Source organism: Borostomias antarcticus (assembly GCF_949987555.1).
Source record: "Borostomias antarcticus genome assembly, chromosome: 12".
Classification (NCBI taxonomy): Eukaryota; Metazoa; Chordata; class Actinopteri; order Stomiiformes; family Stomiidae; genus Borostomias; species Borostomias antarcticus.
Genome location: NC_140245.1, coordinates 26,818,568 through 26,833,942, shown reverse-complemented (window position 1 = coordinate 26,833,942; position 15,375 = coordinate 26,818,568). Strand labels below are relative to the sequence as shown.

At 43.0% G+C, this 15,375-nt stretch overlaps 1 protein-coding gene across 1 annotated transcript; it reads left to right on the top strand.

Annotated features, from left to right (window-relative positions):
• Positions 1-2,363: 2,363 nt before the first annotated feature.
• On the top strand, positions 2,364-14,208 carry LOC311316490 (dipeptidyl peptidase 4-like). The gene is made up of 26 exons (XM_084447351.1): positions 2,364-2,439; positions 2,571-2,655; positions 3,037-3,129; positions 4,307-4,398; positions 4,589-4,663; positions 4,749-4,801; positions 5,252-5,324; positions 5,714-5,834; positions 6,006-6,160; positions 9,021-9,118; positions 9,252-9,387; positions 10,379-10,417; positions 10,585-10,683; positions 10,776-10,846; positions 10,947-11,014; positions 11,157-11,267; positions 11,468-11,518; positions 11,619-11,717; positions 11,928-11,997; positions 12,108-12,302; positions 12,580-12,634; positions 12,748-12,847; positions 12,945-13,003; positions 13,085-13,157; positions 13,319-13,392; positions 13,637-14,208. Exons 1-26 carry the CDS (start codon positions 2,437-2,439, stop codon positions 13,727-13,729), a joined length of 2,241 nt encoding a protein of 746 aa, XP_084303477.1. The 5' UTR covers positions 2,364-2,436; the 3' UTR covers positions 13,730-14,208.
• Positions 14,209-15,375: the final 1,167 nt, after the last annotated feature.

Sequence of the window (15,375 nt, the reverse complement as noted above, 5' to 3'; positions counted from 1 at the left end):
CCCAGGGTCCTCTCTGTCACTGTCACCAGATCGTCCATCTCTGCTCCAACCACAGAGTCCAGCCGCATTGAATCTCTTGTGTCACCTGGGTGAGTCAACTGGGTGTCAGACTGAACAGTGAAGGCAGCTGTCATCTGTCATAAGTAGAAACTTTTGGAACTACAGAAAAACACAATTGAGTTTTGTATTGAGTTTAACTCAAGCTATTGCATGTGGTTATTGGAAGTAGTGGAGCTCCAGTAGTGGAGCTACTCCCCAACACTGCGCACACACACGTACACACGCACGCACACACACACACACACACACACACACACACACACACACATACACACACACACACACACACTGAGTCATCATCGGAGTCCAATAAAACCTTTCATGTGTACAAATTGACACCTGTAAACAATTTCTTTAGCTTTACCGTCACCAGGGACATGAATTCTCCTCAAACGCTACCACATCAGGGTTAAAACGAGTGTCTTGTTTGCAAAAGGACATCCGGCCTGGGGCGAACAGTGTGGAATGGTGCTTGCTCCATAAAGAGAGCTAGTCCGATATTTGTTAAGCTTTTAACAGGCTTTTAGCGTTTATCATCCACCCTCCCTCACTTACTTTAGGTGCTCATAAGTGATCCCCCATTAGATATGGAAAGAGGTACTGAAATAGTCTCTCAACATCAAGATGGCATATATCTCTCAAAGAGCTCGATAGGCTCAAAAACAAAAGCTATTTGGATTTTATTTTGTCCATGTTAACTGTTAACCTGCCTCTCTGGCAGTCAATAACAGTAAATAGCTATCTCTGTGTGCAGATAGCCTAATACAGTCTATACTATATAACCTCACTATCTCTGTGTGCAGATAGCCTTATACCGTCTCTATCTATATAACCTGCCTTATACAGTCTATCTATATAACCTCACTATCTGGAGTTCACAGATGGGGTCACAGCCTATACTGTATGTGATCATGGAAAGAGGTCAGGGGAAATGGTGATGATGACTGACAATGAATCAATCCTCTGCCAAACAGACATTTAACGACAGTGCTCACGTGAAAAGAACTGGACTGACTAAAAGGTTTTTTCTGTATCTTGAAACCAATTTGCTTCTTGAGACCATCCTGATCTCACGAGCTCACGTGACGGGCGACTGCAGGACATGGCGGTATCTCCTGTCTCTCCCTCGCAGCCTGGAGAGCTTCTTGACCTCAAACTAGAAGAGGAAGTTCATTAATATGTCTGTAAACATGATTGCTGACATTTATGGCTCACCGGGTGATGAACTCAATAAACCTTCCTCCATGATGTAGGAAGGCTAGGTTATGCACAGGCCTACTGTATGTGTATTATTTGTACTGTAGTCTTCCATCGTGGTGCGGCTGTAGCTCAGTTGGTAGAGCGGATCGTTCAAAGGGTCAGTGGTTCAAATCCCAGCTCCACGTGTCCTTGAGCAAGACACCTAACCCCAAATTGCTCCCAAAGAGCAGGTTAGCACCTTGCATGGCAGCTACTGCCATTGGTGGGTGAATGAGAGGCCATTGTAAAGTGCTTTGAGTGCCGCTAAGATGGAAAAGCGCTATATAAGTGCAGTCCTATCTATATTCTTTACTCTGATGTTTTCTGTACATTTTCTCTGCTGAAACGCCCCCCACCCCTTTCCCAGGGATCATTAAAGTTCACCATATGATATACATTTACTGTATCTTATCTTTTATGTTTGATTTACTTGATCATGCTTCATGACCTTTAAGTCAGTGAACTTGTTATTGTTCATATAGGGCTTGGGAAAATGTAGTCCCAGACACGGCCATCTTGTTTCTACACAGGTGTATCTATTCGTCTGATTGCATAGGATTCTATGCAGTAGAGCCAATCAGACAAATAGATACACCTGTGTAGAAACAAGATGGCCGTGTCTGGGACTACATTCTCCCAAGCCCTAGTAGGTCAATCAGGTCAGGTCATCAGTTCCTCCTTAGCCTACACCCATATCTGTTGTAATCACTTGCCATTATCCACAGCTGGAGCAGGCATGACTCCAAAAATGAATAGAATCCTACTTGTCCTCCCAACAATCGCCTATTGTTTAGGAATAAATTGTCCCACGTATGTGCATTCTTCTTATAAACTGTTTAGGCCTATTTGAAAACGGGATTTTGGTGATAATAAGGGAACGCAGGAGTAGTAGACCGTCAGCACGCAGGAAGCGTTGAAGCTTCCTCATCAAAAAGAATGGACACGTTCTCACTTGACGAACTTTACTCCAGCGGAAATTTATTGTCCCACCTTTGAAGCCGAAGTTGAGATAATATTTAACAGAAATTCCCTCGGATGAACACATGTTTCCACGTTTGTCAGTGTTACAGGAGAGTGGGTGGCACGTGCATTCTCTCGGGATCAATGTGAATTAAACGCAACTCACCTCCAGTCAACATGGTTAGTAAACGCAATGTACCTGTAGGATAAGGATAACAGATTACACGAGAAGCATATGCAAGTCAAGATCAAGGTAAATATGTCTGATTGAGATAATAGTATAAATCATTTTACTCATTCAACCTCCACAGAACATTGGAAAGTTGCTTTTGGGAGTTTTGGGTCTAGCTGCTGTCGTCATCTTGATAGCAGTACCCACGTCAATATTTTTAAATGGTGAGTGATTTTGTATTCTACAAATACCCATAGATATAAATATAGTATTGGTGTATTTTGAATCACATCTGAGCCTTGGTAAATGCATCACTGATGAATGCGTGGGATTTACAAATAATGAAACATGTAAAAGTGCAAGACGTCCCGCGGTTATCAGGATTGCTGTTATGTTCCAACATGATACAGCCCCGTATCTCCTCATCACTATCAGTGTAGTTTAATCACGAAGCACTAACAGATTAGATGTTGAAACAGTGACGTTTATTTATAAACACATTTTACATGTGCATATACATTTTTAAACACTTAGTGAAGGAACCATGCCAACCTTTGTCTATGTTGAGACCCTAACCATAACCCTAACCTTACCTTATGTTTCAGAAGACAAAATTCAGAATCAAAGGACCTTCACCTTGAATGATTACTTCAATACCTCTATCCGACCCAGTTCATATAACATGCGCTGGATCACAGGTATATCAACCAGTTCATTGCCTTTAGTAACTTAGAGATTTTTGCTCAGAACTAAGTCATCTATATGGGGCGGCTGTGGCTCAGGAGGTAGAGCGGGTCGTCCATTGATCGTAGGGTCGGCGGTTCGAATCCCGGCTCCTCCTGTCCACATGTTGTAGTGTACTTGGGCAAGACACTGAACCCCAAAATGCTCCCAATGAGCAGACTAGCACCATGGTAAAAGTGCTATATAAGTGCAGTCTATTCACCATTTCCATTTGTGATGATAATTAGCCTACGTGATTCCACCTAAACATGATTGTGCACTATGCAATGACGTGTAGGACTAGGCCTATAGTACTGAACATGGACTAGGCCTATAGTAGTACTGAACATGGACTAGGCCTACAGTACTGAACATGGACTAGGCCTATAGTAGTACTGAACATGGACTAGGCCTATAGTAGTACTGAACATGTTCTAGGCCTATAGTACTGAACATGGCCTAGGCCTACAGTACTGAACATGGACTAGGCCTATAGTAGTACTGAACATGGACTAGGCCTATAGTAGTACTGAACATGGCCTAGCTCTATAGTACTGAACATGGCCTAGGCCTATAGTAGTACTGAACATGGCCTAGGCCTATAGTAGTACTGAACATGGACTAGGCCTATAGTACTGAACATCTTCTAGGCCTATAGTACTGAACATGGACTAGGCCTACAATACTGAACATGTTCTAGGCCTATAGTACTGAACATGGACTAGAACTATAGTAGTACTGAACATGGACTAGGCCTATAGTAGTACTGAACATGGCCTAGCTCTATAGTACTGAACATGGCCTAGGCCTATAGTAGTACTGAACATGGACTAGGCCTATAGTACTGAACATCTTCTAGGCCTATAGTACTGAACATGGACTAGGCCTACAATACTGAACATGTTCTAGGCCTATAGTACTGAACATGGCCTAGGCCTATAGTAGTACTGAACATGGACTAGGCCTATAGTAGTACTGAACATGGACTAGGCCTATAGTAGTACTGAACATGGCCTAGGCCTATAGTAGTACTGAACATGGACTAGGCCTATAGTACTGAACATATTCTAGGCCTATAGTACTGAACATATTCTAGGCCTATAGTACTGAACATGTCGGTGAATTTTCATGGACCTTTCTCCTCCCCTACAGACCACGAGTACCTCCATATAGAAGAAGGATCTGTCTTCCTTCACAATGTGATAGCAGGAAACTCCTCTGAGTTCCTGAGCAGCTCCACGTTTGTAAGATCGTCTATTTCTCATTGAGTTGTGTGTGTTGCGTGTTTGTTGAATGAACTGCACGTGTCATGTACTTGTGTGTGTATTGTAAGAGTGCAGAGGAGGTGAGTATGCATGTGAGATTGTGTGTATCGTTATAACCATGTCTGTTATAAATGCCACCTGTATCTTTTTTTTAAATTTCAAAACACAGGAAAAAGTGCAGGCCTATGGTTACATGCTTTCTGCCGATCGGAAATATGTTGTTTTCGCGAGCAATTATACCAAGGTAATGTTTTCACTTGATACTAATTGGCATCTGCTACTGTAAGCATCAAGTTGAATATTAATAATTCTTCCTGATGTGGTGACAGGTGTGGAGGCACTCATTCACTGCTTCATACTCACTCTATGATCTGGAGGCCTCGTAAGTGTCCTTATCTGTTCAGCATCTTCAAATGCATCCATTTGCAAATCAAATCATTTTAGATTTTTTCATTATCGCAATTGTATTTAGACAATTTCTTGTGGTTATATCATTAACATAGCTGTTAGCTTTTGCTTGAAGTAATTATATTACCTCCACGTAAGCAACCGTGCAGGGAGGAAGGTATTATTTTTGGAGTGTGTTGGTTCGTTAGCAGAATTAGGCAAAAACTACCAGATATACTTTCATGAAACTCACTGGAGGGGCGTCATGGGCCGATTTATAAACCGTTAAATTTTGGAGTGGATCTGAATCACGAGGCAGATCCACGAATTAAAACGGCAAAGCAGCGGCCTTTCTAGTCTGCAATGGAACCACATGATAATAATGCATCCATTCACAGCTTTTCTTAGACTCCAAACACCTAATGTTTTTACATTCTTTTCCAAGGACATTTCTGGCCTCATCAGACATTCCTCATCAAGTCCAGTACCTGGCATGGGCCCCGGAAGGGAACAGCCTGGTATGTTGAATGAGGGGCTCAACCAAACAAAGAGAACTATGCTCTTTTGTAAAGGGTGGCTTAATTTTTCATAATGGCGGCACTGTATGTAGAGTATGGTGCTGTCAAACCACACCTAGTCCAAACACTTATCCTTATACTCAGCAGGGGGAACACTGTTTGTTCAGGGTTCAAAGCGAAAATGTTCAGAGATCATGTCTCCTAGTGCTGAACACCATACATACAAGATGTAAAAGAGTAAAACTAGTTTAATGTTACAGCACTCCAAACACTGCAGGCTCTGTTTTCAGGTTTTCCAGTAGATCCAGTTGGATGTGGTTCAGCCATTGTCTTACAACATGTATCATCAAAGGTCACTTTAACCTGAGCCCAGTTCCGCCCACATTCAGGCTTTCGTTTGGAAGAATGACGTGTATGTGAAGCCCAGCCCCGATGTCACTGCCATCAGAGTCACCACCAATGGAAAGGAGAACAAAATCCTAAATGGCATCCCAGATTGGGTTTATGAGGGTGAGCAACGTATCCAAGTAGGAAACATAACTATTCTCATTTCTGAATAGCATACCAGGATAACAGTATCCATCTTGAATTCCAATTCACAAAGCTATGGCATGGCATGCTCAAGAGGCAAGCCAAGAGGCCAACATGGGAAGGCATCCCTCCCTTTCTTTCCATTCCTAGAGGAGATGTTCTCTTCCAACGAGGGTTTGTGGTGGTCACCTGGAGGGCGGTACCTGGCCTACGCCGAGTTCAACGACACGCTGGTCCACACCATCGAGTACTCCTGGTATGGGAAGGCCCAGTATCCAAGCACTGTCGTCATTCCATATCCAAAGGTAGGAAGGACATCTTCATAACAAAACCCCCAAAAAGTACTGCGCTGATACTCCATGGTAGAGTGCATTGTCGACCTGTGGTCACCAGAGCACGGACCAGTGTATCTAGTCTCCTAAGAGTCTAATAGGCATAACAGGGTGACCTACAATACATCTTATCAGCTTCCTTATCACCATATTATCTGTGTCCAACCTCGGGAGCTCCTCTGTTGTGATGAAAGGCTGGCCTAACTGAAGCAGTTAATCAGTACTCTCTGCTTGCCCAGGACACATCTGTTAGGTTATCCATTTATATATCATGGCATCCTTAAATTGCTGGGTAATTTACATGTACACCTCCATACCACCTTGGGAACTGGCTCCTCTCCCAGATATTTTTTTAGCACTATTGAAGATACTTTTGTACAGAATCCAAACCCTATAGAATAACAAGATAATAAGACTCTGTATCAAGTAAAAACTGTTGCTTCTGTTCTTTATGCTTTATGATGTTATTATTAATGATATTTGTTGATAATATTCAAGTAGCTCCTTACATCACTGTGGTAATCCTTATTATCCTGTATTTACATTATGTATTTAAACAAACGTATAAAGAACAGTTTGTGGGCTAACTGGTTGGTCTAGTAAGTAAATAATGTCCCTGCTCACAATCACCTCTGGGTATATTAGACATTCTCCTGAATCCAAGAAGCAAGTCCTCCCCACAGAGTTGAGGTCCCGAGTCAAAGCCGAACTGGGTAAAGCTGCGTTTATTGTGAGTTCTCACATCTTCAAATTGGATGCCATCTCATTGGGCAAATTCACAAAAGGCGATAAATGAAATGGGGTGGGGGGTGGGTGGGGGGGGGGGTCCTTTACGTGTCTGTGCCCAGATAATTGATAATCCGTCTATGCTGACTCCCACTCTTCCTCCACCTCCTCTAGTCTCACCTGAATCTGTTCATCGCCTAAATCCTTTTTCTTATTTCCATCTTGTCAAGCTACACAATTGGGGAAAAGGACATCAGCACACCAAAAAAATAAGAGCTAACAAGCCATCCCCCAAAAACTTTGAGGCTGAGGTCTGGCAAAGAAAAAAGTCCCTTTATTCAGGACATCAGAGCAGAAACATTCATTCCATGGTGCAAAAGTGAAAAAAGTGCTAAGGTGAACAAATCAAAGGACAGGAGAGCAAACGTTTCACTACCGTTAGTGCTACTTCCTGCAGTGAAGGTTTTTCTATTCTATTGACTGCACTTATATAGCGCTTTTCCACCTTAGCAGCACTCAAAGCGCTTTACAATGGCCTCTCATTCACCCATTCACACACACATTCACACACCAATGGCGGCAGCTGCCATGCAAGGTGCTAACCTGCTCATTGGGAGCAATTTGGGGTTAGGTGTCTTGCTCAAGGACACTTCGGCATGTGGACAGTCGGAGCCGGGATTCGAACCGCTGACCCTTCGATCACTGAACGACCCGCTCTACCAACTGAGCTACAGCCGCCCCTCGTTTTGAACAATCTATAGAGGGACAAAGACGTCTCATACAAGATGCAGCTCATCATGATTATCTGCTGCCTGGTAATCATTAGCTGATGAGCTGCACTTTATAGTTGGGACAACCCCTCCCATCCCCTCTGATGAGCTGTGGCAGATGGGGAGCATCCATGGGCTCATCCCACCCAGGTGCAATACGGAGCGGTTCAGACGTTCCTTTGTGCCAGCAGACTGTATAACAGTGCCTGAGTGTTGTGGAGGTGTGCGTGTATATGTGCTGTATATATCTATCTAATCCCACAAGTTTGTAGAGTATCTTTGTATGTTATGCAATAACACAATTGGCAATGGTTCCACACCTTTATTTTTTTTTTAATCACCCTGGATTTCTGGAACATTTAACACACTACCCATTGATATGTGTCCAGATCTGTTCTAAATCTTGGTAAAACCTTGGGTATGATCCAGTCTGCACCTTCCGTCAGACTGTCTCTTCGTATGTTCCCACAAGGAAACGCAGTAATACAATTTGCAATGGTTCCAAACCTATTCAAGTAAAATTCGCCCTGGACGTCTAGAAAATGATCTACAGACATTGATCTTTTAAAAACATTCCAAGTACCTTTTACCTCCTTGAGTGGCGCTGATGATTTTGGGCTCTGGCCCATGGACTAATCAGGTCTAGGCCATCAAGCTTGGCAAAACATGACCCTATCAAGTGGGTTCTAACCCTAACCCCCCCTTGACCCCTAGCCTTGTGAGACCACACCTTTACCCAACCACCCAGGCGATCTCAGACCGGCCCAGCCTACATCCCTCCCAACCACCCAGGCAATCTCAGACCGGCCCAGCCTACATCCCTCCCAACCACCCAGGCAATCTCAGACCGGCCCAGCCTACATCCCTCCCAGTCAGTCCACTCGGTGGCTGAAGTGTCGAGGCCAAACTCCTGCATCAGCTCACTCAGAGATGGTTCTATTCATGTCGTTGGTCTTTCCACCGCTACGCTGATTGGCAGAGTAGACATGGTCAGTCCTTCAGCCCTCAGCATGACAGATCCCTGTTATAATGGAATGGCAATATACTTCATAGGCTACAATTCATTTAGCCAGAAATAACTTTTTGGGGTGTAATTAAAGGGGATCAGGTTTTGGTACAGTATGTTCCTTTTTCTCTGTGGGTTTGAAATGGTCATTGTACAGTACAAATGAGGTGGGAGTGTATTGCAGTAAAGTGTGATGGGATTGTGGGTCAGAGTACAGTCACTCAAGGTGCTTCTTGGTTTTGAACGGCCAGTAAGGATGTTATGTTGTTGTATATGAGAGTAGATAAAGTAGTGAAATTATGAGGATGTCATGATATGTTCCATCCTCCAGCCTGGCACTCCTAACCCAGTGGCGAAGCTGTTTGTGGTGGACGCGACCAATACCTCAAGGATTGTACCAGTTGTTGTACCAGCTACCTTTGGTGCAGGGTATACGCCATTTTAGATTCTGTTTATTTGTACATTTATTAGAAGCTTGCTATTCAGAGTAACTGATCCTGTGACTACAGCTGTGCGTGTGTGTGTGTGTGTGTGTGTGTGTGCGCGTGTGCGCGCGTTTCAGTGACCATTATCTGTGCACCGTCACCTGGGTTACGGACGAGCGCATGGCTGTACAGTGGCTGAAGAGGAGACAGAATGACCTCTTACTGCAGATCTACGACTTTGATGGAAACGCATGGAAGGAGAACAGCGTACAGGTATGGCAGAATGTCTCTAGCGCCGGCCACGCCCCTTGATATTGCCCCAGTATGACACCGAGAATGGATGAATCCCAAGAAAAGATCACACCCAGGTGGTGAAGTAAAAGGGGCAGGTTTATGAGCGATCTCTAGTGCTGGTGTGCAACGGTATCGGCCTCTCCTGATTGGTATAAATCTCACGCTAGGAACGGACAAACGCAGACGCACGTCACGTACAGAAGCAGCTGCACTTCGTAGTTTTTGTCCCATTGAAATAACTGATGGAATGTTCAGTTCGAGTGGTGGCAGCTGGTGATTTGTAAACTGCCACCAATCCTACAATTTTCACAGTATTTATATATTACAGTATATATCAATGTTCAGATTGCCATGCTGTCACATTGATGCTGACGCATTCAAATATCTAAGCATTTATAGTTTTTGAAATATTAAGCGTTGCTCAAAAACCATGCTCCCCATTAACATGAATGGCGGAATGTTCAGAACTCCACTCTAGTGGTTGATGGTAATTTCAAATTCATACTCGTTTTCTAACTTGTCACCGCTCATACAGTTAAGCTAGAATACGTTAAGCAAGCTAGTTCAGCAAGAACACGTCAGATGGGCTTCTCGCTGTCACATTCACTTTCTGACTTCTGCTCCACTCCAACTTTGATTTTTAACCCTTTATTCACCAGGAAAAAACACGAGGAACAGCATTTTGGTAACTGAGAGCTGCAGAGTTTTGAGTCCACACGGTTCTCACTACGACATTTTATGTAAACAAGAGGTAACAGCAATGTAAAAAACTAGCCAAAAACACAAAGTGGAGCTCCTAATGTTCACCCAGCTTTCAAAAAATCCTTCAGTGACCGAGAACGCCATTTGCGTGTGGATGGAAGGCCAAACCGCGTAGAAAAATTCCCCGATTTCAAAAATACCCACAATAGAAGCAGCTGCACCACTTAGAAATAACATACAGTAACTCTGTTTTCTATTTTCTTTGCAGAAATTGGAGGTGACTAGCAGCACAGGCTGGGTAGGACGGGTAGGTGTCTCTAATGAACTTTTGAGTAGGAGTATTAGAATATTAAAATAATATAATATTTTAGAATATATTTTAATATTTAATACAGGCAGTTCCTCATAATTGGACATGTAATTTAGATGTATCCTTATCAGCTTAGGAATTAAGTGATGTGCTCTATTTTCTAGTTTTCACCATCGAAACCTACTTTTGCTGTGGACAAGATCAGTTTTTACTTGGTGATGAGCGACCCAGCTGGCTATAAACATATCCACCATGTGGAGAGTGTAAGTAGTTTGGAACAACACTCACATCCGTGTTTATCAAGAACTCAGCTTTTATTAAACACACAGTCTGACGTATTATGTTGTATTTGCAGGGCAAGGCTACATCAGTCACCTCAGGGGAATGGGAGGTCCTAGCCATTTTGAAAGTCACTAATGATGCCATGTAAGTTGCCGCAAACACACACACACACACACGTAACAATGTCTACTTTTGTGATGACTTGTGAACTTTTGTGATGACTTGTGAAGAAATTCCTCCTCAGATACTATTCAAGTAACCAGCACGGCGGGAAGCCTGGAGGCAGAAACATTTACAAGCAAGTATTCTACTGTAGTTTCAATTCAACCATCATTCCACTGTAGGCATTGAGCTGCTGTTACCTTACATGTTGTGTGTGTGTGTGTGTGTGTGTGTGTGTGTGTGTGTGTGTGTGTGTGTGTGTGTGTGTGTGTGTGTAGAACCTCCATCGGAGCTACGTCCCCCTCTACCCAGTGTCTGACTTGCACACTACAAGAAGACAGGTGTCAGTACAACTCAGCGTACTTCAGCAGAGACGCCTCGTTCTACCGCATGGACTGCTACGGTCCGTCACTGACCTTTCACCTCTGTTCACGCCTGTACAGTCACATCAGAACAGACATGGCATCGCCTGCTAGTATATCAGACAGATATTCAATTTTTTAGAATAGTGATTCTGTCAGACATCTCACACAAACACACATGCAGTACTCATGCACATTATTGAACTTGCCCCATCAATGTTGGTCTCATCTGCATCCACAGGTCCTGGACTTCCTCTGTCCACCTTGAGGGACAACAGGGCTTCGGGTGCAGGTGAATAGGATCAATCAAAATACTTGGATGATAATGTCGTTCACGTTTTTCCGCGTTCTTCACCGTACTGTGTGCTCATTCTCTCCAATGACTTCCATAGAGATGCAGCTTCTTGAGGATAACAAAGCTCTGGAGGACCTACTGACTGGCTTCCACATGCCCACCATGCGCCGTGGCACCATTAAGATCCAAGAATTTAGTAGGGGATTTGATAACTGATCGAATACAACATCGGTTATCCTTGATTATTTGACTTTGACATTTAATTATCTATCTCTCTACCTATCTCTCTACCTCTCTTTATCTCCCCATCTCTCTCTATCTATATATCTCTCTCTCTCTATCTATCTATCTCTCTCTATCTATCTCTCTCTCTCTATATCTATCTCTGTCTATCTATCTGCTGTAGATCTTTGGTACCAGATGACGTTGCCGCCAGGTTTTGACGAATCTAAAAAGTATCCCTTACTCATAGACGTGTAAGAGCTTTTACTTTTGATCCATTTTTCAAAACACCGTCCACTAACGTTTCAACGACACATCCCCCGTCCTCTTAACTGCTGTGCACCGTTACTGTGTTGTCCTGCAGGTACGGAGGCCCATGCAGCCAAACGGCAGACCTCCGCTACAGGCTGGGTTGGGCCACGTACCTGGCCAGCACAGAGAAGGTTATTGTCGCCAGCTTTGACGGGAGAGGAAGCGGTTACCAAGGCGATAAGATAATGCACTCAATCTACCGACGCCTGGGAACCTTTGAGGTGGAAGATCAGATAACGGCTGCAAGGTGAGGAGGAGGCACGGGAAACGTTGGACGCGTCGATGCAGCTCGCCATGAGTCATGTTGTAGTATTCCGTACCCCACAGTAGCATGATGGGATTGGATCAGTCATCAGGTGCGCTCAGCTGCTTGACGCTTTATGGTTTGACGTCAGAGGAACGTGGAATCATCAGGTTCAGATTAGACCATGGAACAGCAGTCTAGATTTGACAGTGTGTTTAATTGTATGTAAATGTTTTTATTTTTGTTTGTTGTTTGCCAAGTTTGTCTGTCTCTCTTTCAGGGAATTTATTAGTATGGGTTTTATCGACAAAGACAGAATTGCAATTTGGGGTTGGGTAAGTTTGAGTTTTGAGCAGGTAGTCGGTGACAAAAATCAAACGAATGCTGGCCTACTAAGTTTTAGTAGTAGTCTAAAATATTCAAAATAAGTAATTCTATTTTTTTCCAGTCCTATGGAGGCTATGTCACTTCCATGGTTCTGGGAGCAGGAAGTGGAGTTTTCAAGTGCGGAATGGCTGTTGCTCCTGTGTCCAAGTGGGAGTATTATGGTATACCAGAAGTTCCTTTTTCATTTTTCTAATTTTTCTAATGATATAACTTTGAACTTAGGTCTCAACATTTCCGTCTACTGTCCAAATATTCTAGATTCCATCTACACTGAGCGGTACATGAATCAACCATTCGAAAATGCAGGTTTCTACAGTGTAAGTTTACAAAGCAGCCTTTATTTTATCCACTTTTGATAACGACGAACAAGAATAACATGATTTCTTATTATTCTACAGAATTCCACGGTTACAGGCAGGGCCAAGAATTTCACGTCAGTGGAATACCTTCTGGTCCATGGAACAGCAGATGGTAAGACCCACTCAAGAATGTATATGACAAGAAAAAGACATGCGTGCAAATAAGTTGTCAATGAAATCCCAACGCAGTTATAAAGGTATATGATATATATGTCAGCTAATTTGGGCTGGGCCTCCACACCAGTTCACTATTGAGGTTTCCCTTGATTTCAGACAATGTCCACTTCCAGCAGGCGGCCCAGATCTCTAAAGCTTTAGTTGATGAACAGGTGGACTTTGAAGCGATGGTAAATGATTTGAGATGCCACCCTTTCCCCGTTTGAATGTGAATTTATTTGACTTGGATGAAATGTTGAGATCTCTACAGGTTTTCATTGGATGAAATGTTGATCTCTACAGGTTTTCATTGGATGAAATGTTGAGATCTCTACAGGTTTTCATTGGATGAAATGTTGATCTCTACAGGTTTTCATTGGATGAAATGTTGATCTCTACTGGTTTTCATCGTCTCCGTCTTTCCTTTTTTCCCAGTGGTACACAGATGAGGATCATGGTCTGGGAGGTTCAGCCAATCGGCACGTCTACACCCACATGAGTCACTTCCTCCTCAAGTGCTTTGCTTGAAACCAGCCTCCAGATAATTAATGAATAATCATTTGATGTGAACAAGAAATACATTTTATGACTTAAATGCACTATTTCAATAGACGGGTCTACTACTCATTTAATGCTTTACTTATTTTGTGATGTTTGTAAATCGGAAGTGATTGGTACAGAGCTACCAAGAGCTACACTCCAAGAGAGATGCAACAGATTGAATTTGTATCAGATCTTTACACAGGCTTATTGTTAACTGGACAGTTTAATTAAGTGTTTTCAGTGTACATTTCGTTTGTGTTTTTCACAATAAAGGATGTAATATTGGAAAAGTTAGGTAGTAGTTTTACACACCCAAGAGCACTGTGAGCACTTGCATGTCTGAATTGAAGATGTTAAAGAAACCTTAACTGCACTATATTATGTATGAAAATTAATAACCATTCACTTTTAATCGTACTGTATAAACATGCTCTTTATAGTTACAATGGAATCACTTTTTCATATACAGTAGGAATATAATGCTGAAATGCCTTTATACCAACAAAATGTTTCTAAATACTTAAATAATTGTCTATATGAAATTTATATCTGAATAAAATTAATCACAGCCTGACTTGTGGCATTGACATATTTTCATGGATTGGAAGTATTGAAACGTAGTAAGCATTCAATATTTACAGCTTTAATACAAAATGGGATGATACAGATCAATGAAACATAATGAATGTGTTATATATTATAACATAAGATGTGTTCCATCCTTGAGATTTCATCATAAAATCTGCCAACAGTGAATCAGCTTCCCGAATACACTGAATATCACCCACCGCCATGACACAGTGAATATCACCCACTGCCATGACACAGTGAATATCACCCACCGCCATGACACAGTGAATATCACACCACCATGACACAGTGAATATCACCCACCGCCATGACACAGTGAATATCACCCACCGCCATGACACAGTGAATATCACCCACCACCATGACAGTGAATATCACCCACCGCCATGACACACTGAATATCACCCACCACCATGACAGTGAATATCACCCACCGCCATGACACTGAATATCACCCACCACCATGACACAGTGAATATCACCCACCACCATGACACAGTGAATATCACCCACCACCATGACACTGAATATCACCCACCACCATGACACAGTGAATATCACCCACCACCATGACACAGTGGCACTTAGGGCGTATTTTTTCTCTAGTTTCTATTTGACAGGATGGCACCTTGTTTGATTTCTACACCTAAGTGACTGCTGTTATCTCTGGACACAGTCACATCTTCCGTTCTAAACAAACGTTTGACTCTGGCTAAAGCCGATGCAACCTCATAGGTCTCATGTGTAATGGATTGAGAGTAATGAGTGGGTTTAACAGAGTGTGTGTGTGTGTGTGTGTGTGTGTGTGTGTGTGTGTGTGTCAGGGGGGGGTCTGAGAAGACCTAGGCAGACCTGTCCTCACCCCCTCGCTATATAAGACCCTGCAGCCAGACAGGCCGAGGAGCGCATTCACACACGGACACATCCCTCACTTTCTCATCTTTTTGTGGATCAGCAGGAACGGGTGAGTACTGGAGTTTCCAGCAGGCTACTGGTGGGGGGGGAAAGTAGATATCATAGTTAGATTTTCTGTTTTTGGC

Excerpts from the sequence above, each read along its gene's own strand:
- LOC311316490 (XM_084447351.1), top strand. Across the intron at positions 6,161-9,020 it reads TCGTCATTCCATATCCAAAG|CCTGGCACTCCTAACCCAGT; the intron begins GTAGGAAGGACA and ends TCCATCCTCCAG. Across the intron at positions 11,998-12,107 it reads TATCCCTTACTCATAGACGT|GTACGGAGGCCCATGCAGCC; the intron begins GTAAGAGCTTTT and ends GTTGTCCTGCAG.